General features: G+C 38.4%; 1 protein-coding gene across 6 annotated transcripts in view; it reads left to right on the forward strand.

The window, feature by feature from the left end:
• plch1 (phospholipase C, eta 1) overlaps positions 1-25,304 on the forward strand; it is a 59,372-nt gene that overhangs the window by 20,431 nt on the left and 13,637 nt on the right. For all 6 annotated transcript variants that reach the window (XM_071496719.1, XM_071496720.1, XM_071496716.1 and 3 more), the window contains 11 exons: positions 3,580-3,726; positions 6,549-6,792; positions 7,324-7,453; positions 9,953-10,123; positions 12,109-12,202; positions 14,513-14,716; positions 15,344-15,464; positions 18,313-18,484; positions 20,591-20,698; positions 23,716-23,871; positions 24,612-24,674. In XM_071496719.1, the coding sequence (XP_071352820.1) occupies positions 3,580-3,726; positions 6,549-6,792; positions 7,324-7,453; positions 9,953-10,123; positions 12,109-12,202; positions 14,513-14,716; positions 15,344-15,464; positions 18,313-18,484; positions 20,591-20,698; positions 23,716-23,871; positions 24,612-24,674 (1,610 nt within the window). The remainder of the gene's footprint in view (positions 1-3,579; positions 3,727-6,548; positions 6,793-7,323; positions 7,454-9,952; positions 10,124-12,108; positions 12,203-14,512; positions 14,717-15,343; positions 15,465-18,312; positions 18,485-20,590; positions 20,699-23,715; positions 23,872-24,611; positions 24,675-25,304) is intronic.

Here is a 25,304-nt window from a genome sequence, read left to right on the forward strand (position 1 = left end):
CATTCATTCACTTTAGGCCTCATTTATGTGAGATGTGTTGTTGGAAGCTTGTGTAATCTGAGTCATGAATTTTGTAGCCTGAAACAGTGTTGGATCAAATACCTAGAAGATCATACCTGTTCAGTGGAGCAGAGACTGTGGATATGATCAATACTTCAGTAAACCCACATTCGACAGTGACCTCTACTGAATCCCATTGTTAATGAAGCTGTGAATTTCTGAAGTGGCATTAGAGATAAATAATTCAACATAGCCTGTTTTCTTTTTCTGGTTAATTCTTTTTCCCTGATTCTCTGTACCTTATGTGTTCTATTGTTTTCTATTGTACTTCTTCTATTCAACACTGTAAAGTACTTGCTCATACATCATGAGCAGATATGGGTTTATATTAATCCCTACAATATAATTCAATAATCCACTATAACTTATGTAATACATGCCTTTTATAATCTTAATCAGTGTTGTAGTTGACTACTGTGGGGTTTAATGAAGCCTTGAGTTTAAGATCCCGTCTATCCTGTTCTATGCTGGAGCAGATATTACACTGGTGGGAAACTGTAGTACCACACAAGAAATTAAGTGGGTTTCTTTGTTGTTGTTTACTTATGATTTGCGGAATTCATGAAAATAATGTTACAATTTACCACTTTTTCCTGATAGGCTGTCCTCTGCAAGAACCAGAGAAACACATTTGTTTGATGTCCAATTTCATCAAAAGTGCAACAGACTGATTTGCAAATTGTGACCTTCTTTCCAGGGGGCTGCCATTGTCTCATGTTATTGCATTGGGATTTAAAGCTGCACTAATAAATATTTTGGTATTGACAATGGATCAAATAATGATATATAATGTGAAAGCAGTCATTTCTAATTATATATCTGCAGTTTTCCTTAGCTCCGTGTGTTGTCCTGGCATGTTTTTTTAGCTCATTGTTTTGGTTTCATAGCCACAACTTAATTGATACATGGACTACATGTCCAGCACCAAAGAGCAGAGAGATGAATTTATTTAAAGTTAAAGAACCAGATATTTCCCTCAGATGTTGATGGAGACCAGAACTAAGAAAGGCATGAATACTGGACTTGAACTCATCAGGTGGACAGACACACGACTCCAGATGAATACTAATGTTGCTCTTTGTCTGCTGGTTGTCTTAATAGAAAAAATAATGACTACTGCTTCAAACCATTATTCTAATACCATTTGCTAAAGTGTGGTTCATAAAAAAACAAAGGCCTGAGGCAATCTTTAGTAACAACTGCTTTGTTTTATTTGCACACAGTGGCTCTATAGACCAGATGTAAACACCTGTAATCCTTTGTACTTTAAATAGATTCAGGCATAGAAGCTGTGGTTTGCTATAATAGGTGACCTTTACAGTCCATTTAACTTGGATAAAACCCAATCTTACCCTATCTATTAATCACTCACTGTTCAGCAACAGCAAGAAATAGCAGCTACCTGGAGCCCAGATATTTGTGTTTGCACAACCTTTAACAGACTTTTAGTTTACCTTGACTGTGAGCTGGTGTGTCTCAGGATGGAGCAAGCATTTACAACTTGAGAAATATTGTGAACCAAATGTGTGTCACTGCTAAATCTGTCCTCAAGACAGAGAGCCTGTTAGCAAGTGCTCGACTCAGCTCGTTTTCTGTTAAGTATGCTTAAACATGAGAGATTTGACTTTAGTTGTCTTTGAAGATAATCACCCATGCCATCTCAGAATATGCATTTTCATATTTTTTGTGCGTGTGTGCCCTAGAAGACTTTGAGTCATTAGGTTCTCTTGCTAGATTTTCCATGCATGTTTCTAACATTATTTTTAGTTTTGGTTTTCCAACTCTAGGAAGAGTCCTGGAGATTTTAAACTTCTATTTTATAAAGGCAACTGTCCTAGTAACACTCTTAGAAATGGTTTTATGCCTTTGCCCTGATTTCTGCCTCACTACAGTCCTGTTGTGGCAGTCCAACAGAGAGGTCCTTGGACCTTGGGGCTTGGTTTTTGTCCTGACATGCAGTGTGAATTGCATGACAGCAATTTCTAAACTATGTCCAATCAATTTACAGATGATCTCTGGTAGTCAGGATAAAAAGAAAAACTGGGAACACGCAAGCAGTATGTGGGGTATATTTCATCTTTCAGTGTAGACTATCATTACTTAGCACCAGGAATTTAAGAATGTCATTACGAGATTGCCTCGTACAAGGAGAGTCTGTCCTTCCACCTGGAGGACTTTGCTTGAGTCCCATTGCTCAAGCCCCAATATTTTGTACACTGTTATCAGACTGTTTACTCTTCAAGGTTGTGCCTCTTAATGAAATATTAACATTTCTGTATGTGATCTGTTAACATTTGATAACATTTTTTTACGCTCTTCATTTACTGTCTCAATGTTTTGGCTGGTGTACGTGCATACTGATGCATGCAAACATGAACATATTGCTTGCGTACATGAAAGTACAATGCTACAAGGACACACATGCACAACCAAGCACACACTAATACACACAAACACACACAGGTATGCGTGCATACACTCCACTAATGAGGATGGAAATCTCCCTGCCTCTCTGTCATTCCCCATCTGTATCCCTGCCACCGGCTGTCATGAAAAGTAAAAAGTTTGAAGTTTTGTCTTTTATCCTTTTCCGATGCTGGACTGTGCCTGGCAGTCAAGCAATCAACCACAAAGTCACTGCTTACCATCATCTCTGTCCCTCTGTTCTTCTTTCAGAACACTCCACCATTATTTTCCCTCTCCACACGTTCTCCAGTTCATTTCAAGTGTCTTTAATTGAACCTTTACCTACAGATGACAGATGCCAGAAATGTAGTTTCTCTTCAGACTATATGATGCACATACATATTGCGTACTGCAGTGCAAAAATTACTGCAGACAGTGAACTGTCATCCATCACCTTGCACCCAGTGTGAAAATGTGTGTCGTGTTGAAGCTGAGGGAGCAGATAGATATATAAATGCCACAGTATTTAAAACACCAATAATGCAGCAGCAACTGGTACCGTCTCAGCCTATTTAAAGGGTGTATTCCACCAAATTACAAAAAACAAACGACAAAAAGCAGATATTTGTAATATTAGACTAGGCCTATATACTGTATAGTCTATAATACATAGACTAATATCAGAAAGCCCAAGCAAATTTTTGTTACATTTTGGGCTCTGATGAAGCAGCCCAGTTGCAGTTTCCACCTGCCTCAACATGATGCCGAAATGTTCTCCCCTCAGAGCCTAGAGGCCCTCTGTGAAATGTAGAACAGAGGGACACACATTAGCTATGGCTCTCTCTATGAGATCTCTCTGTCCCTTCTCTGAGCTGCTTTCAGGAACAGGTCAGTGGATAACAGAAAAGCAGCCCTGTGTGTTCACACAGTAGCATCTCTGTTGCAGTTTGGACTCTCACCCACATCAGCTGCTGCCTGCTCCACTAATTGTGCGACTCTGTGACACTTTGCCTTACCTCTTCCTGAGAAAAGACAAATAAAGACAGGCACCTGTTCCCTTTGTGTCTTAATATAGTGCTCCACTGACCTCAATGTTTGTGTTTTTATCTCCAGTGGAGCGATGCATGAGTGTGATGCAGTCTGGGACACAGATGGTAAAGCTGAAGACAGGATCCAAAGGACTGGTGAGGCTCTTCTACCTGGATGAGCATCGCTCCTGCATCCGCTGGAAGCCCTCACGCAAGAGTGAGAAGGCCAAGAGTGAGTATGCATGCACGCATACTTACACACTTGTATACACATGCGTGTATGGGACTACACATAGTGTGACTTCTATTTCTAGTCATGTTAAAAAGACAAAACAGATAGACATTTTCCATGTAAGGCTTTCTTAAATAATTTAACCACAAGACTGCTTTTGTAATTTTCTTTTAAAAGTTATCAATATGTGGTCCATAGCCAAGGTCTGCAGTGGAGCTGTCTGTGTAAATGTTGTACAAAAAAAAAAAAAAAAAAAAACTCATTTGAGTCTTTGGATGTTGGACTTCAAAATTCTGTGAGCCTAGTAAGGATTGAACCCACATTCTCAAAACTTCCAAGCACTCCTCTAACTCCCTAAGCTACTTATAAACAGACACTTGATTAATGTTTATCAAAACCTTTGTTTCCTTAAGGTGTTAAACATCTAAATTCAAAGCAGGATTGTATTTCAAAACTTTATAGAGCAGTCCTTTATCACTGTGAGCTGTTTGACCAAATACACTTGAGCTTTATTTCTCAGAGCTTTTGACTCTTTCCTTTGGACATTTTTATCCAGTTGCAGTAAGTATCACAGTGATTGATCCCTTGATCAAAAATTCCTTTGTTTCCCTGAGCCAGACTTCTGGGGCAGCCCGGTAGTCGAGTGGTTAGGGCGCGTCCCATGTTGAGTGTAAGATGCTCTTAGTAGGCAGTCACTGGTTCGTCTCCCGACCGGTCCAACTCTTTCCTACATGTCATTTCCCTCTCTCTGCCCCCTTTCCTGTCAGTCTCCACTTATCTGTAATAAAGGCATAAAAAGCCCAAAAAAATAATAAAAAAAAAAAGAAGTCTGACTTCAAAGTTTATATGCTACATGAGGATTGAACCTGCAACCTCAAAATTTTAAAACTTTCCTCTGACACCCTGGACAATTATGCATTGCATCCATTACAGGGTGTATTTTGCAGAGCCTTTAAGTCTTCACTTTGGGTGTTGGATTCCAAAACTCACAGAGCCTCAAAAAAAAAAAAAAAAAAAAAATCAAACCTCGAAACTTCCAAGCAGTCCTCAAACATGCTGGACTATGTAGTTAAGGTTGGTTCTAAGCTTTTTCTTAGAGCTTTTGACTGTTACCTTTCTGTTCTGCCTTTCAAGAGGAAAGATTGGCGTACGTGGGCCATTCAGTGGTTTTGATGTTGTGGGTTCGATCCCTGTGAAGTGGATTGAATTTTGAAAAGCTCTAAGAAACAGAGCTCAAATGTTTTTGTTCATCAGGGAGGGAGTAAGAGGACTACTCTGGTCCAGCACAGTAATATTGAAATGCTTTAGAAAATAAGAGCAACTTGTCTGACCAAGTGAATCCTGGTGTTTCAGGACTTCTTGGTATATTTATGGTAGTGAGTTCAAACTTTACGAGGCTGCATTAATTTTGAAGTCCAACACCCAAAGTGAAAGTGCTCAGAGAGAAGATCCCAATTTGAAGAGGACTTGGTGGTGTGGTGGGGTTGTTCATGAGGCGCCAGCAGTGCAGTGTCTGGTTTGAATCTGGCTCATTGCTGGTAACTGCAGCATCAAAATCAGTCATGCTCCAGAAGTTGAGGCATACACACGCTACCAGCTGCCCAGTTTTTTCTCTGAATATGTGCTTTCAGAGGGTGTGTGCTGTCTTTCTGAGCAGGATCAAAATAGCGCTGCCATACTGTTACTTCCAGTCATAGTAGAATTTCAGAGAGGAGGTTATGTAAAGGGATGAGAGAACTGAGTGTAATGGAGAAAATGGATAATTTTGCAGGGGATTATTACAAAATACACTATTTACGTGGGTAAGAAGGCAATTAATTGGATAAAATCTTCAAATCATTAACTCTTTAATCTGTCGGTTAAACATAATGGTGTTTCTCAAAACACAAAACACATTAGTGCACTGATGACAATCACTACCGGATGAGACACCCTCTACTGTAAGGAGAGAACAAGAGAAATAAAAAGACAGATAAAGCAAATGTGAAAATACATGTCTACAGCAGGCTTTTCTCTCTCCTAACACAGAATCAAAGATAGCTAAGTTTATACTCCAATCTCATTAGACTGTGATACACTCTTAAGCCCACAGGAATTGCCTTCTCTATGTATTTTTACACATGACAGAGAAATGCAGAGAGAGTTAGGAGATTGCATAATGCTGTTTATGCCTTATCGCTGATTATGGCTTTTTATATATCAAAAAGGAATACAGACTTTTTACATATGACTACTTGGTCTCTCTGCTCCAGTCATTCCTCCATCATTAGGGATACACCAATCCATACTTTTTCTCCGCTGAACCCAAGACATCAGGTGATATCTGATATCAGTGCACTCTTTTTTTTTCTAAACTTAAAATCTATTTTATATTTCATCTTTCTTTCATCTATTAAAGAAGATATTTTTAAGGAAGGAGTCCCTCGAAGCAAGGGATTTCTTTGACACCTAACTTTGACAGATTGAATGTACAGTATAGTTTCTTTTATTCATAATTTCCAACAGCAGCTGGACACTGTAGTTTTTTTTTAAACAGGAGTAAACAGCATATTTATTGGGGTCTATTCTCAGCTGTGGATTAATACATATTTGGTGTTCTACTGAGTATTTATGATGTATGTGGGACGGACTCAAATTAAATTGTGTCAGTGTTCATGATAATGAAGGAACATGTGGTTCACTGATGTATTTTTAATAGCAATAATAGGTCTATGGCAGAGAGGAGTAGGCAACATCAGGCTCCAGCTTATTTCTAGGCCTTTTAACAAATAATCAAACTAGTCTTTTCTCTTCCTTTCCATCCCACATCTTCTCTTGTTCAGTCACCATTGATTCGCTGTACAAAGTGACAGAGGGCAGTCAATCGGACATCTTCCATCGGCATGCAGATGGCAGCTTCGACTCGGCCTGCTGTTTCACAGTGTACCATGGAAACCACATGGAGTCCCTCGACCTGGTGACGTCCAATGCAGAAGAAGCCAGAACCTGGATAACTGGCCTCCGCTACTTGATGGCCGGCATCAGCGATGAGGACTCTCTGGCCAAACGGCAGCGTACACACAACCAATATCCTTACATAAAACTTACATACAAATCACTGTTGTCAGATGAAACACTGTGTCTTGTCAAGAGCATATGAATGGTCTAGGAAGGAAGAAAATGTGTTTATGTGATTTGGGTTTTTTTTCTCAGCTCACTAAATTTTTCAAAAGAAAATCCTTCTCCAGAATGAGAATTTAAAGGTTTCAACTTATGAGTAACTCTATTCTCAGAACCAATGTGCAGTACTGCTAGGGGTGGCAAGTGGCATATTCATGTTTGATTTAGTTTCATCCCCCTGTAACCCAATGTTCAAAGTCAGACTAACTTGGTAGCTGGTGAATCTGGTAGCTGGTGAATCTTCCTGAAATAAAGTCGTGAGTTTTCATTACATGACCATGATTCATAAAAACAGCATTGACTTGAAATACTTGAAATAACACAGACAGATTTACTTGTTTTTTTATACATCAGATGCTCAAATGACACTATCCACATACAGTTTCCACATATACACATGATGCATACCTGATTTTCCTTAATGTGTGTGTCTGTGACGTGGATGAAGCAGACGTTTGAGGAGGCTGATAAAAATGGAGATGGTCTCCTGAACATTGAAGAGATCTACCAGCTTCTCCACAAGCTGAATGTCAATCTGCCACGCAGGAAGGTCAAGCAAATGTTTCAGGTCAGAATCTGGAGCCGTTTCATTTACTGTTAAATCCTGGCCAATGCTCAATAAGATAAACTAACAGCTATGTTTACAATTTCACATCTCACGTATAGCCTACAATAAATTGTTCTTACATTCATTTCATTTCTTACGATATGGGTTGATAGAATTTCATTACCACAACATTCAAATACACATATATCAAGTCTGTAAGTAAAAAAAAAGGATGTTTGCATTGATTTAAACTCGTAAAATTCCTTTTATATGAATATTTTAGATCAATGATGTCACATTAGTGTTACATTTTTTATTTTTTGTGCATTTGTGTTATTCAAATAAATGAGCAAGAAATATTTCATATGCTCATAAGTGAGAGAAACACGTTCAGAGGAAAAGGATGAAGTAGTTTAAGGATAAGGGCTGTCTCAATTTTTAAAACAGAAGTCACATTGAATAATGTCAGAAATCCACACTTCTCTGCTTTTTTAAAGTAAGTAGTAATGTGCATAATCTCAGTTGGAGGCGATTTTTCAATTTCTCACTTTTTCATTTTCTTGTTTTATTATCTATTTACCACAAACACAAATTTGCCTTCATTCTACAAGGCTTGGTTGACTTGAACAATAAATTTAGTTAATTATGATAGTTCATTAAACTGATTGAGATGGTTGATGTTCTTGTTTGTTTGTGTTTTGATTGATGTTTTAATTTGGACAAGGGTTTGTTTTAGGGGTGTCCATTACAACTGACCAGCTTCAGAAGCAACAGTGTTTAGGTGTAAGAAACTGGCAGAGAAATGAAGGATAGATGTTGTTTTGTCAAAGACACACAAAAAAAACCCAAAACAAAACAAAAAACATACTTACCACAATCAAAACAGTCAGGAAGTAGATAAAACCAAAGGGTTATTGCAAGGCAGATATTAGCTAATCAGGGTTGGGAAGTTGAAACAACAAATACAAAGTGGAGATTTTCACTAACCCAGCATCACATATTTCGTCGTTCCCATCAGTTTTAAGTCCCAGTTTTCTTAAGGAACTATTGATAATTGTATGAAGCTGATTTGAAAAGAAAAAAAATATGTTTTTCAGGGCCTTTAAATTTGCTAATGGAATTGAAATTGTCTTGCAGAATTTATGACATTTTTATTGAAAATTGCTGATATGATAAAGAATGTAGTGTCACCTAAATCCCAGATTTAGTGAAGCTGAAAGTTTTTATCTTTTCATAATGGGCTAAACTGTCATTTCACACTGTAAATCACTCCATTCTCTTGAGTTAAGATTACATAGAAAATTTCATTAATTTATCCCTAAGCTTTGGTAGACAGCAGCGTTGCCACCAGAACAGCTTGTGCTGTTGCTTAAAATACCCTGAATCCCTTTGTTTTCTGTCCATGCATTTCTGATGAAGTCCATCACAGTAATTTATCCTGCTGGTTATGTGTAGACTGTGTCTATGATCGAATCCCCAGTGCCCACAGTGAGCTCATTATGGGAGGGTGATGGAGGCATTAGCTGGTATTATTAGATTTGGTGTGGAGTCGAATGGGCCCCCGTGAGATCCAGGTAATATGAGAAGCTGGATCCCAGCGAGCAGACGGAGAGAAGTGGCAGGATGAAATGAGCAGTGAGCCACATGTGGTGACATATGAGGTTAGGAAAAGGAAAAATTGGTTGGAGAGGTAATGTGTTTGTGTCATAAAAGCTGGTACATTGTGTGTGGTTACTGGTGTGAATTTGTGTTTGTATGAGTGTGAAAGGGAGAGAAACATGACAAGAGATGGAGGAAAGATGAGACAGTTTGCAACTACACATGTGCACACCTTTATAGCTCAAGTCTACATGGTTTCTAATTTTAAACTATGGGCATTGACCGATATAGTGTCAGTGTTGATATTGGCTTATCACTCACAGTAAATATTGATTTTCTAACATATAATAGATCCTGATAATCAGACTGAATTATCATAATGTTTCACTTGAGTCATGTTAGCTGATTTCTTGTGAGGAGAGGTTATTCTGTTTTGTTTTCCCTTAACCTGTGTGTAGTGAATGACGTATCCACCCCATCATTTCCACAGAAACTGTGGTAGGGCTTGCAAGGAGCAAATCACTAAATCTTTTTTTCCACATTTATCAATAATATTTTGATTTAACAGTAGTTTTTTTGTAAGTAGACTTACAATTACTTGTTCAGCTGCATTGATCTCACCCATGCTTGTTGTCATTTACTGTTGCTATTTTCCATGAATGTAACTAGGTAGCTAGCAGCCAATTTAATGGGATAGTTCATGGGACGAGGATCTGGAACATGCATAACATGAAATCAGAAATCCATGACTGGGAGGCATGCCATCAAGGGAGACCTATAATTTACTTGTTTCTTGATTTGCGATTTTGACCTGTATTTTTAAAACAAACACACAGAGTCACAATGCAAGCCATGTGTTGGAGTTTGGTCTAACCATTAAAATAGAACAGATTGAGACTTACCATTTCATCAACCACACAGGAAGCAGACACCGACGATCAGCAGGGCACACTGACATACGAGGAGTTCTTGGTCTTCTACAAGATGATGTCTTTGAGACGGGACCTGTTCCTGCTGATGATGGCGTACAGTGACAGGAAGGACCACCTGACAGTGGAGGAGCTGGCCAACTTCCTGCGGAATGAGCAGAAGGTGAGAGGTCACACTGATCATACTGGTCTTGGGTTAAAAACAATAAATTGCTCTTAAAGCCGACGCGATAAGGTGTCCAAACTACTTTCTTTGGACTAAGCTATTTCAGAAGCAATATTTCTCTTCACCCCCTCCTTAGTCTAAGACCTAACTCCTTCTGTCTCAGCTGTCTGCCCAGAGGAGTCTGTTCCACTAAGCCAATCTGTCACACCTTTTTTTGCTCAGTGTTTGTCTTTGTGTTTCTGACACACACTTCCTATCTTTGCAATTTTTCATTATACTGTGTTTATTGTCTCCAGCCTGTGATTCTCTGCATTAATACTGTTCTCTGACTTAGCTGCAGGTATGACATGGCTGACAATTAACCCTGTAATGCCTGACCCCAGAAATAATGGACAGAAAATTCTGATTTCTTTAATCTGGAACCTTTATTTGGCCCTTTCACAAAATTTGAAAAAAAAATTACAAAAAATTATTTGCATATAGGTTTTCCCAAATTTTATACATGATTTTACTACATACTAAAATGCAAAAAAATATGTAATTATAACTTGCTTCAACAGATTAATTGTTCATGTTTGAATATTACTAAAAATTTCAAAGAAAATGTCACTGGAAAATTGTAAAAATCTCAATTTTCTTTACCTTGATCCAGTGAGTTGGGAACTATCTGAAGGTGGCCAACTGGGATTGTCCCATGTGCTGTGTTTGAATTGTTGTAGTGATAAAGGTATCCACCAGGGGTTGGAAGACAAGTATCAGATTGATACAAGAGGGTTTTGAGTGAAGTTTTTACCATAAGGTGATGCAATAGGTCTCAGAAATGCTTGTATCAAATTTGATGCATTTGGCATTATAGGGTTAATTTGTGAGGAACACAAATTTATTATAAAAATAAGATGTCATTCTGACTTTGTTTAGCATTTAGACTGGGATTAAATCCTTGTTATTTACTTAAAGAGTCTAAACAGGTATTTACATATTTTCTCATCTCAACTCAATATTTAATTCTGGTCATAGTTAAAGGCTTGTTTATAAACAAGCCTTAAAGACAGGAAACAACAAGGCTGTTCTAATGAAAAACAACATGATGAGTTATGAGAATTTAATAAAATTTAAATTTAATTGAGTAGTTGCATTTCGATATTGTTCTTGTAACTCATAATGTTACACCTCCACTTCTGAAAACACTTGTACAACCCTTCTTAGAACAGATGACCAGAGCTTCAAGGCTGACTCGTTGGGAGCAGCTCTGCCTTCATCTCTGCCTTTTACTTTCACCATCTCCCTGATACTTTGAGATCCTGTGCAGATTAGAATTTTTTTTCCCATAATACCAAAACAAATTAAGACTTGTCGACATTAATTTCACAGTATTCACTCTTGATTCATTCTGTGTCTGACTCTATACATAAACACAAGGCGAGGTATGAACCTAGTATATGACTGGCTTCACTTCCTGGCTGCTCTGGAGATGCCAGGAAGTGGAACCATGTTTCCAATTTACTGAGCCTCTCCTTGATTGCAGCAATTTATTACATTTACCATTATTGCTAAAGGAGGCAGAGGAATAAACATAAGACACACTGAACAAGAGAGAGCAGAAGAGTGTGAGAGGAAGAAATCATCAGTAACTGCTAAGCCAAAGAAAGTAGCAGATCTGAGTAGCATGTGAACAACAGAAGTGCGAGCAACTGGAAATGAGACAATATGCCTACTGCAGCACAGAAATAAAAGCCCTGTTGAGAAATAATGGGTTTCTGTCTCCTGAACCACTAGAAGGCTTTTAATTTGTAACAGTTACAGGAAGTGTTGAGTTTGTGTTTATGCATACAGGGAGAATGGGAGTGGCTCAAAATGAGGCCTTGCACATGAAAATTAGCTATTAGCTCAATGTGGTACAATACATGAAATTAATGTTTTTGTACGTGGTAACTAAACTAAACTTAACGTAACTGGTTTGTTCATCTTTTTTTTCTCTGCAGATGGCCAATGTGACTCCAGAGTATGTTGCAGAAATCATTGACAAGTTTGAGGTGTCTGATGAGAATAAACAAAGAAGCGTAATGGGGATTGAAGGTAAAGTTCTCCCATTTCACCATCTTCTTTCATGGCCCTTCCCTTTTTTCTTCTTGGGCTCAGTCGTTCTTTATCTTTTCCCCTCTCTGTATCTGTTGTGGTTCATCATCAGTTTCCATCAGTTACTCTGTTATTCCACATTATTATCATTATTATTATTATTATTATTATTATTATTATTATTATTTATTTATTTATTTATTTTTTATCAGACTCTCAAACTCAAACTCTTGGCTATTAATGCAGCTTATGCAATTTCAAGTTTGTTCAGGAGGTGTCAATGTGTAAGATCAGAATCAAACACAGTATATAGAGTATGAGCAGCAAGTCAAGCTTGTTTTTATAATAAATAAATAAATAAAGCTTTTATTGTGTCATATTTAACCCATGCCAAGCCTATGTGGCCTCACAAAATTAATGTAAGACAGACTCAGAATGATGTCTGTGACAACAAAAGACCAAAAATGTAGAATACAATCAGATTTTCAGACCTCCATCATCTACAACAAATATTACAAATCACTGACAAAAGAAATGACAATATAAATCATCACCTTGCCTCCTATCCAAAGCTTTTGAGTCTAAATACAACAAGTTTGAAAGTATCAAAGAAAATGGGACTGACTTTCCACTTTCCACTTTTCACTTTCCACTCTCAGATCACCCAGATCACACAAAATGTTTATTCCCTGATAATTTTTTGAACTGGCCACCTACTGGCCAGGAGACAAATTCCGCTCAGCTCAGTGAGTAGTGCTCAGCTTAATACAGTATATGATTCAGACTTTTATTTATGATGCAGATACAACCTTTTGGTTTTACAATTTCGTCACCATTTATTTTAAATTCAATATCAAATTTACCAATTAAACTTCTTCAATTACTAACTTCTCCCGTTTTTATAATCTACTGTGAGTCCGGCCACTCACAATAAAAACCTTAAATTGTAACAGTGGCATCTGAAGAGATAAAATAACAGCCATGAATGTTTTGGGATTTTGTCTTTAGCAAGTGTTATTGTCATTTTAAGAAATACCTCATGTAACTGAAAGGTGAGCTTAAGGGAGAAGAAGGAGTGAAGACTGAGCAGAGTAGCTGGAGTGAGAAAGCGGGAAGTCAGAATGGGGGCGCAGTGAAAGAGAAACAGAAATGTGTGACAGAAATAAGAGGAGTGACTGTGGGGAGAGGAGATGAGAGAAGGAGGAGGTGGGGTGAGACTAATCTTGTCATTTGAGGCATGAAGGCTAACGCTGTGTGTCTGGTTGATCAGACCAGTATGCCTGATGTCCTCCCTGCAGGCCAGAAATATGTGTGATTAAACATGCATTGTGCACAGATGTGACTGAAATGTACAAACAGATTTACATTAACTTTTTACAGTGTGATGAGCTGTTACCTACAGTATTTGGTCTCTTTATATCTGGTTGACTGTATTTAGTATCCAGTATAATTCGTATAAGTATTCATGTCACACTGTGGACTGTTAAAATCTGGCTTTAACCACAATGGTACCACGACAAGATTGCTTGTCCAGTCTGATCATAGACTTTCCATAGCAAAACCTCTGTGATATTTGCATCACATTTCTCCATTTCTCCTCCACAGTCAGCTTATCCACGTCAACTGTCTTCGTCCTTTCCCTCGTCTGCTTTCTTGCTTATTTCCGATTTCTCTTGCTCTTGGTATTCCTGTCTCATTTTTATTCCTCCTCTCTGGATGAAAGGAGGCTTTCTTCCCTGTCACTCCTCTTCATGCTGTAGGCTATCACCTCAAAAAAAGCTGAAACCACAGTACTGTCATTTGAATGTGCTATCATCCTTCTGTATTTCCTGGAGCTCAACATGCTGATGAAGAGATATGTAGATGTCGCTGTTAGAAGCTGTTCAAAGTTGCATGATGTGACCTGGTGGCTGTTGGTTTTAAATCAAAACGTTTTTTGTGTCACTTTTATTTCAGGATGTTCAAAAACAGGCAACAATTGGTTGCTGTGAATCTGATGTGGAAGGGATGCATGACAAGCAATATTTAAAGTACTTTGCTGTGTTCAGACATTACCTCTGCAACTGAACTCAATATCTGTTTATATTCATGAACAATGACCAAGAGTATCAACCTCATGGAGGCACCTTCATAGAAAGGGAGGGAGTACCAAAGTCAGTAGGAGTCATCGTCTTGGAGTAGTGACTGTCTGTAAAAAAAATTTCTGCCAGTCCATCCAATAGTTGTTAAGATTTTATCAGCTGATTTTGCCCTTCACAGAGCTTTAGCCACTATCCATTTCTATTTCCATTTATTTGTGTTTATCTGCAGGTTTTACAAGTTTCATGCGCAGTCCAACATGTGACATTTTCAACCCTTTGCACCATGAGGTGAATCAAGACATGGAGCAGCCTCTCTCTAACTACTTCATCGCCTCTTCTCATAACACATACCTGACCGGAGACCAGCTTCTCTCTCACTCCAAGACCGACATGTACGCCTGGGTGTTGCAGTCCGGCTGCCGCTGCGTGGAGGGTAGGCATTTACATTCAAAATGCTATTTAGCTATTTAGCTACTTCAGTTTCAGGATCCTGGTATTATTCATGCTGTCTCCCTGTCACCCTGTCTTGTCTTATTGGGACACTTGAATAGGACCGAAGTGTTAGTTATTAGTAAGTAGACAAGTTACTATGTATACTGGGAAAATGGCCTATTGTGATTGGATGAGGTGGCGTTAATGGATTCTTATAATTGCAGCAATCTCTTTTCACCCTGTATCAAGTGGTGTCACTGTTTTGTGCTTAAATGTAATAAAACAATTGCTGTTAGAGATGATTATGGGTATTTATGGATGTTAAGGATGTTGATTGCTTAGCAATTAAGAACATGTTTTCTTAATGTTTTTAAAGTGACAACCAAGACTCATTTTGTTTATGTTTATGTTTGGTAATAAAATTTGAAACAGGCCAACAGAAGCGGCAACACCTGAATCAACACCAGTGTTCATTAAAAGAATGTGAAGTAGTGGAGCATAAAGAGCTGAGGCATCTTTCCTATATTCAAAGATGAACAGTGAGGCGAGGCAGAAACTGAGAACAGTAGAGAGAGAATGTTTTCCACATTCATGCATCATTTCTTCTGTTTTTTTTTTTTTCCTGCAGTGGACTGTTGGGATGGACCTGATGGAGAGCCGATGGTCCAACATGGCTACACTCTGACCTCCAAGATACCATTCAAGTCTGTCATAGAGACCATCAATAAATATGCCTTCATAAATAACCAGTGAGTCAATGCTCCCTATGGTACAGTATGTATGTGTTATTGTACATGTGTGTATGTGTGTGTGTGTGTGTGTGTGTGTGTTATTGTATGTGATTGTTTATGACATTTTATGGAAACTACTTCCATTATCCCATAGGAATTGTTGTGGGAGAATAATGGCCTTGAATGCCAAATAGAAATGCCATTTTACTCATTTTGCCTTTAGTTTACTTACACAAATAAATCTGACTAAAACATCACTTCTGGTTGACATTCTGCAGAATAAATAGTATTCTAAGCTTCAGGACAAACAACACAACATTGATCCATGTACACACACACACACACACACACACACACACACACACGTGCACACACACATAGAGATTGTATTATTGATTGTATATTTTCCTGTTTAATTCTGTTGCTTTGTGCTCCACTCTGGGATGAGATATACTGTAATAACACTTACCCACACATAAAAGTTTGTTCCACCCTAATTTAAAAAGCCCGCTCAATTACTGTGTATTTCCTGATAAAACTAGTCTCAAACTATTGTTTCTCACACTGTTATAATGAAATATCTATAAATTGGATGGAAGGTTACCCCCCAGCACGGTTTAACAAGAAACTTACAACCAGCCAGGTTTATATTTTTCAGAGAACGCTGTGGTTCTGGGCAGTAATTAGCACCTATTACTGAGCCATCTGCTTTGCAGTGTGTCTTCTGGCTCCCTGAGGAGCCACTGTTTTCTCTACAGGGTCCAACAATACCCAAACAAAGTGGTGAATGATGCAGCATGGTGCCACACTGTCTCACTTTAACATCTGTTGCAGCTACTTATGATGGCAGCAGCTGTGTTATAAAACCATTTATTTTATTCAGAGGTAAAGACAGTATTCAATTATGAAATCAAAAGAAGTGTAACTACATTTGGCAGTAGCTTGTTGGAACATTGACTAACATCAGATTAAGGTTGTATATCTTATTTATTTTCTAGCTGTCAACTTCAATTTTGATGCTATTTGTGTTAAAGTTCAACACCTTTGGAAATAGGCCTAATTCAGCCTGTTCAGAGTTGGATAAGAAGATTGATAGCTCTGCCCATCAAATATGAAGTTAGAGCCAGCACCTGGTTAGCTTAGCACAAACCCCATAGACCCACAAATTGTTTTACCTTTTAATGAACTGACAGAATTAACCAGATATAACTATAGCTTTAGAGCCATTGGCTGGTTTGGTTTCCTCTGGGCAGAACCAGGCTATTTTCTTCTGTGTTTAGTCTTGTGCTAAGCTAACTGCGTCCTGGCTGTAGCTTCATATTTACCACACAGAAATAAGGAGTGGTATGAATCTTCTAATCTAATCCTTGTCAAGAAAGTGAAGAAGAATATTTCCAGAAAAGCCAACCTGACAAAATTAACACAGCAAAAAAAGGAAAAATAACATTTTTTGTCCACCTTTTATCTGATTACTTTGAAGTTATTGGTAAAATTAAATTAAATTTGTATATTTTTTAATTCATCATGCTTCCATGTAAAGCGTGTCTCAACTGATTTTGCAGTAACATTCAACTAAAACAGCCTGCTATACCTTTTGACTTAACCTGTTATCTTTTTTCATTTCTTTTTTGGCTTTGACCTTATCTGTGCTACAGGTTAGAGCTGAAAGGATCAACTGATTAATTGATAAGTTGATTGATAGACATATAATCAATCACTATTTTGTCTATTTCAAGCAAAATTCCAAATATTTTCCCGTTTCATTTCCTATGTTGTGTGATAGTCAACTGACTATCCTAGAATAACTATTTTCCAGCATTTTACCAGCCGAAGTATTAATCAATTAATCTGGTACTTAAAAGACTAATAAATAATGAGGATAAATGCTGAAATGTTGTCCTAGATCATTTTAGTCAATAAAGTTTTTTATGACAATAATATTTCTTCTGACAGTCGTTTCTGTATTCCTCTGTGAATGGAATTAAAAACCATGTGTTCAGTGTATTTTCCCAAAAGATAACATTCACAGTTGCTAATTATGAAATACCTGATTATTCTCATAAACTCATATCTTTTTAATTAGTCATCTGTAATAATGCTGATGGCAAGAGCAGATTAATAAATTGAACATCCTGTGCTTTATTCTTCTCTCTTTTCTCTCTGCTATTCTCACCTTTCACATTCAGCTGATATTTTATCATCAGTGCCACCTGTTAATATGATTAATGGCCCCTGGGTTGAATTGAAATGGAGTGAGTCTCTGCTCTCTCCGACATCACGCACACTCACACACACACACATTACACAGCTCATTGCACCTCTTCACTGTTTCACCTGAGAGGAGCTCCAGGGTGTCATTGCCTGTGTGTCGAGATGAAATGTCTGTGGTTGTTACTCTCTCTGTTCTCTCTTTTTGTCTTCGGCAAAGGATCCTTTTGTGTGTTGAAGTGTGTGTTTGTGTGTGAGTGTATGTTTTGGGGACCAGAGTTGGAGGCGAGAGCAGGGCTCCGTCCCTTAAGGGAGAGCTGTCAGTCTGACAAACCTGACATTTGAGCTGCGCTGCTGTGTGGCCACAACTTATTTCACCTTTTCTAAATGAAAAGACACACACACACACACACACACACACACACCTTGCCACAAAGGTGAAGAGGTGTTTATGCAGCTTTATTTTTGTCATTTATCTCTCTGTTCTGTTGGTTGGAGGTGAGAAATGGAAGTTCACTTTTGAAATGTGATTCATGCTCATCTCAGCAGATCAGTCTCTCCTCAGTCCATTGGCTGCATTGAAGACACATTTTCTAAGTGTTGACAGGTTTTATGTAATTTATGGAAACCTGAGTATCTGTCTGTTTTTTTTCCCCAGGTACCCGGTAATTCTATCCATCGAGAACCACTGTAGCATCCAGCAGCAAAAGAAGATAGCCCAGTACCTGAGAGAAATTTTTGGAGACAAACTTGATGTGGGAGATGTACTGAGCAGAGACGCCAAAACATTACCCAGTCCTCACATCCTGCAGGGCAAGATACTCATCAAAGTAAGAACTAATCAATGGAGGGATGGATGCATGGTGGATTAACAGTGCTTGATTTTAAATGAATAAATGAATATATTCATATATGATATATATAATAAATGAATTGATAAATTAGATTTTCCTAGTTAGTGTACTTGTGAATCAAAGCATCTTCATCACACCTCTCCATTTCCCTCCTCTTATAACAGTGAGTTAAGTTGAGCTCTTGTCATCTCAACATACTGTATTTTACTTCATGTGTGTTGCAGTACTCAGGATGTGGAGTGAGAAAGGCACTGTGAAGCTAATTATTGCCAGTTGGGGTTGTCAAACGATTCATTTTAATTTCCTGTTTGTCAAAACATTTTACAGTTGGTATAATTAAATGATGTATGTTTAAATTCCATTAAAAAAATATACCCTGGGTTTTACCACAATGGACACTATATTCCCCAAATCCCTAAATCAAAGTAAGCCTGAACTACAAAATAAAAAAAACACAAACAGGCTGCAACAACAGCATTTTTTCCCCTAATTACACTCACTTGAATAACTTAGCAAGCTTTTAGAACTTAATACAGAGGCTCAATATGACATTTTTCCCCAAGTGATTAATAATAAATTATGCAGCTTCTCATTAGTTTAAAATTAAGGCATCACACACACACACACACACACACACACACATTCAGTCCTCTAAACACCTAAAATGTATTAAGACTGAAAAGTTTAAAGGATTGTATGGTACACTGTGTTGACTGACATCAATGCTTTTTACTAACATGTATGGATAACAAGTGATACAGATGTGAACTGATGTTGAAATACTGCTGCAAGAACTCTCAGTTAGGGGTGGATGGTTAAGTGCAAGCTGCATGTCTTGTCTTCCCCCAGACGTCAGTGTTGGTTTACTTAAACCAGTGTTTCCCCCAGCTTAACCTTAAATTTAAGAGAACTGTTCCACATTTTGGAAAATACGCTTTCTTCATTTAAATCATTATGGAAAGCTCCTATGCCAAGGAACCTATTTTGTTATTCAAATATGGCAAGCTTATCTCTTTGTAGCACATACTGTCATAGTCCCATGGACAGGTCAGGTGCCCAGTTAGATGATCTGTGAAACATGGTTGATATGATCTTCCACAAAAAGAAGACATGCAATGTTTTTTTTTAATATCAGCTCTCACTTTGATGGTTTCAGACCCAAAAGTTCCTTATCCACAGAGACGGAGTATTTGGATGAGCAAAAGCTTTCAGCATTTATTGTTTTGTTTTATTTCAACCAAATAAAATTTACTTTATCTGTAAGCCTTCATTGTTCCCTGAGAAAAGGAGCTCTGGCTTTGTCCCTCCCCAGCCAGATGTCTGAAAAGTGAAAGAGCGTTATTGATTTTCTATAAAGCCCTTTACTCCCCTCTAACAGTTTTCCTCCATCCCTTTCCTCCCCCTCTCTGACCTTGTGTTAGAGCATTTCACCTCTCTGTATCCCCTCAATGAGGCAAGAGACCAGAGAGTCACAATATAGCAAAGAAAAAATGGCATGGGGTTTTTTTTTTGACAGTCACAGCTAGAAGGAAGAGGGCACTACTGGTGGCAGTGGTTGAAGTGCGGGTGGGGATGTCAGGCAGTGAAAGACTCAATGTACTGCAGGAAGCTCAGAGTCTGCAATTGATTTTTTGAAGGAGAAGAAGCTTAGAAAATCTTGACTCCCACTCACACCTTCAGAATGGCTCACTAATGGGCTCCCACTCTGCTGAAAGAGCTGCTCAGGGAGCTTCTAGGAGAATCTGCAGCTGATTGTACATTGTATGTGTGTGTGTGTGCACAAGTGTGTGTTTTGTGCCCTCTTGTGTACTCATATCTGGCAGTAATGGCCTGTAAATACTGGTAAAGGAGCCACATAAAGGAGAAGGCTACTTTAACGTCTGTCTGTCCATTTTTGTGCGTACAGGCTTGTGTCTGTTTTTCTTTTTATTCTTAGACTGTCTTAGAGGTGTAACCCATGTGGGTGTTCTTGTGTATAAAAGAGATGAGTGAGGGGTTGTGCTGCATTTAAGACATATGCACAGGTCAAATGCGTGTTTGTCACTCTCCTCAAATCTCTTTGTCTGTGTTTTCTCCCTGCAGGGGAAGCGTCTGCCTGCCTACCTGTCTGCAGACGCCGAGGAAGGGGAAGTATCTGATGATGACAGCGCAGATGAAATTGAGGACGACTTCAAGCTCAAGAGCAGCAATGTAAGAATAAAAATATAAAAGTAACTTTTTCTCCAACTGCTGTCTGTCTTTGTCTGAGCAGCCATGTTTGCTTCTCTGTCAGTTCTTTAAGTGCTACTTAATCTGTTCATTCCAAAGAATAGGGCAGCAACAACATCCTATCAGAACAAAAAACTCATTTTGGATTGACAGGGACTAGTGTTAGAGGATCAAACCCATTCCTCCACATACAGGCACCACAAACAGAAGTTAGATAATGGGAACTTAATGATATTGTTGTGCTCGATGTAATGACTTAAGTAATTGGGTAGTGATGTTGGTGCTTGTGATGTTTTATTGATCATCCTCGCTTTAATGTTTTAGAATAATCAATGCTTAATGATGCAGATATAAATATTAAGTCAGTGCAAGCATAAAAGCGACTTTGAACTAGATTTTTTTTAATGCATAAGCATCAACATGTAAAACATGTCAGAGCATCTTATCGCTGCTTGCTTATAACGATCACCCCCAAACTTTCCAAGTGCCATATTTATAGTAATCCTCCTCATTTTTTCAGTGATACAGTACTGCCAGGATCCCCCTCTAAAGCAGGAAAACACTTCCACATTTTCCAGATGGTTTAGTTGTGTAACTGAAAAGGGCATTGTTCTTCCACATTTAGCTGGAGGCATGAGGCTGCAGATGCCACTTTGGATTATCACTGCCATTTTAAAGGGGTGGTGGCAGGTTTTCCACTGATGAGAGGTTTTGTATTGAGCTCATTACACCAGTATTTTTTCACAGCCGTCACCATATTGCACTAATTGTGGGCTGTGGAAAAAGTGACTTATATAATGTTGTTTACTCTCTCTTGCTGTATATGCTGTCAAATATTTCTGTTGTTTTTTCCATCTTTTGTGTAAAATTTACAATTTGTCCACATACATACTACATAAGTAAACATCTAGACCACTGTTAACTTTTTTTTTTTTAAATTACCTCACATGCCTGGTATAACTCTGACAAACTCACTCATTCACAGTTAGCAGGCAGCAGATTTTGCACAAGGGGGAGCTGTTAATGCATTGCCAGACCAGTTCCACACATCCCAACCTATGCTAGCCATTGTAAAAGATCGTAATGACAGTAAAAGTTTAGACCTGTAGGTGTAAACATGTTAGTGTGTGACTTTACACCCCTCAGTGATGCAAAATGACAATGATTTGTATGTGTCTAACATTTCAATTTGCAGCTCACTATAGAGCCTAGTACTGAGTATCTGTTATAATGGGGATATAGGTGATTTTAACAGACAGATGTGAAAGTAGTGTATATCTTCTTATCTAACGCTCAGAAAGAAAGTCTGTTTCCCAAAATATCAAACTATTCCTACAATTGTAACTATTAACCATAGCTTATCTGTCTGTTTTAATGTTTTTACATAGACATAATAGACATAATAACACTTGAAGCTTACATATATATATATATATATATATATATATATATATATATATATATATATATATATAATGTTACAATGTTGGATGTCCATGTTAAATGTTTTAAATAATGAGGTAAAAATTATTACCTGTGTGACAAAAGCTCAGGCGTCAGACTGCCATGAACACTAGGTCTCCAAAGGTTTTTTCCATGTCATCCTGTCATGGATTTCTTTATATGGTAATCTGCTCCAGGCACAGCTTGTTCTCCGAAAACAGACTACTTGTAGTTTTAAAGGCATTTAATGTACTCCAGCATACAGTTAACTGACAGTATTTGGTGACAGCTGGATGGCATTTTGCTAGTAACATTAGCTTGTGTTACTATTTCCTGACAGCAGAGATTTTCTTCTTCAGTTGTGGTCTTAGTGAACTTCTCACACACACAATTATTAACAATGGCAGCAGGGGTGACTGAAAAACTAAATCCACTGTTGTGTTACACAGTAAATAGGTAATGGGTGCATCGAACAGAGATGCCATGCTGTGTAATATTTGTTGTTGCGGATATTTGTGCTGTCCACTCTCATGTTCCAGATCTGATTCTGGCTCAAACATGTATGGGTGGATTTGAGAAGTTGCCTTTTCCGAGCAATTATGCTCTGTTACTTAGTTTTAGCTACTAGTTATTTAGTTTTACTGTTTGCTTTCAGAACATCTACACTGGTAAGAAGACGTGGTGGTGCTCACAAGAGCTGGGTGCACTGGCCCTATAGACTGTATATGAAGATAGACTCCGTGATGTCACCCATAGGTTTCTGAAGAATGGTTTTCAAGCTTAGAGTGGGCTGCTCCACCATTGCTATCTTGGCAGTGCCTGATTCCGCCTAACTCCTGGCTAATCTTAAAATGAGCAAAGAGGTGGGGTGTGTGTAGCTGAGACTTAAGTGCATGGCGCTTTAATAACTGTGGCAAGCATATGCTCCCATTAGCATCATTAGCACAGCTGAGGGTCTGAGTATCTTGCTCGAAGACTAACCCTAGTTACTGCTGACATATAAATAAAATACTCTAATTTAACTGTCAGTTAACCATGCAGCAAGCCATATTATTTGTCTGATATTTGCGTGAAAAAAAATCCTCCATAAGACCAACACCAAAAACGTGTCACGTACACGTACTTGAAATAACTTAGGTGACGCCGAGCAGAGATATAGCAGGTTGTGACAGCACCCACCCGTCACTCTCAATTATGTAGAACTTTAAGCCTTAATAAAATTTAAACAGGTGGGCTTTATAAAAATTCACTTGTACAATTCACTTCATGAAGAGGGAAATTAGCTATAGACACCAAAACCGTTTTTTTGTACCAGGCTGCAAACATGTTAATTTCTGCTGTAAAGTTGGGCATTTGAGGAACTTAAGTTTTTGGCACTTCTGTGTTGGCTTCAGTGACAATGTGTGTCGATGCACCAAATGGCATTACTCTTCCTCATCTCCTGTCAATAACCAAATACCTTTACCTTTATTGAAACAACCATCACTGTCTCTCATGCTTTCTTACCCAGCTTTCTTTGTGCTTCTCTTGACTAACTATCCTCTTCTATCACGCAGGGCAATGGTCACCACCAGGTGGAGTCTCACATCAGAAAGAAACTGGACTCTTTATTGAAGGAGTCTAGGATCGGAGACAAGGAAGATACCGACAGCTTCAGCATCCGAGCTCTGCTCCGTGCTACACACCAGGGCCTTCAGAAAAACCTGCGGCAGGTACGAGCCCCAAGGCAGAGCTGCATATGGCGCAGAGAAATACTTTTCAACAGATGAAGAGAAGGGGCAAAAAACTAGGCCATGGTTTTAGTCGGGGAGATGGAGAAAATAAAGGAGTGGACTAATTACTGCACCACTCATAGGTCAAACACACCCACTGAACAGAAGGAAATGCACAACCATTACCTCCTCAGGCCACTCTGAAGGGGCCGTGCTATTTCCACCCACGTGGGTGGTGTTTCATCAAAACCATGTCAAAACAGACTGAAAGTGATGAGACACTAAATGTCTGCAGTGTTACTTAATATTTAATTTCCCTGCTTTCCTCTTTTACTATTTTTAGAAGCTTCAGTTTCCTGACAACCATTTTAATGTAGTGAGTGTTGTGCATCAGGGTTTCCTGTTTTCTTTATTCTACTCCTGCTTTGTGGGTGATCCCCATCACCTCATTCTATCTCTAAACCTTTTTCTGTCTCTGTCTTCCTAACTGTACTTTCCCTTTTTTCAGTTTGTCTATTTTTCTTATTTCTCTCCCATCCTTGTCTTCAAGCGTGTTATGCTTTATTGGCTGATGTCTCTTGTAGCCCCTCCAACTACTAAGCTTTAGGGTTTAAGTGACTCACTGGCTGCTAATGTGGTTGTTATTAGATTCACACCAAATGATCCACACACATGAATGTAAACAAACACATACAAACACACACATGAAGAGTATCTGAATGTTTTCTCCTTTTCTCTAGAGCTCCAGAGGGGTTCTGAAGAAATCCCAGAGCAGATCCTTCATCACGACGCTTAAACAGAAGGTGAGGAGCATTGAAAGACAGATTGCCCTTGCTTGCTTGATTCTCATTCTGTTAATTGGGATCTCAAATGGCAAAATGAGGTGACGTCATTTTTAGGTTAGGGGGTAATGAAACATTTTTTAAGAGGGACCACTAATGACTGTGATGGCTGGGCCATGTGTTTTGAATGGACTTTTCCATGCAAAAGAAAATCTGGAAGACCAAAAATGATCAGAGGAAATAGTACAGCAAATAACTGAAACCACATATTTATACTTTTGTTTGATTAAATAAACAAGTTATAATGTGTTAATTAGTGAGAATTAGAGGTGCTAGTGGGTGGATTTTTTTTATCTTCAGAGAGAGCATGGTAGTCATTTCCCGCTGTTTCTAGTCTTTATGCATCCTACTTAGCTTTCCTTCATTGACTGTACAGATATGAAAGAGGCATCACTCTTTTTTATTTTACTTTTGGCAAGAAAGCAAATCAATGCATTTCTTTTTTCTTTTTTTTTTTTTTTTGGGCTTTTTGTGCCTTTATGATAGATCAGTGGAGACTGACAGGAAAGGGGGTAGAGAGAGGGGAATGACATGCAGGAAAGAGTCAGACCGATCAGGAGTCGAACCAGTGACTGCCTGCTAAGAGCGTCT

This window comes from Trachinotus anak, unplaced genomic scaffold (genome assembly GCF_046630095.1).
Source record: "Trachinotus anak isolate AG129_WGS33_773 ecotype Australia unplaced genomic scaffold, CSIRO_AGI_Tana_v1 ptg000014l, whole genome shotgun sequence".
NCBI classification, from domain to species: domain Eukaryota; kingdom Metazoa; phylum Chordata; class Actinopteri; order Carangiformes; family Carangidae; genus Trachinotus; species Trachinotus anak.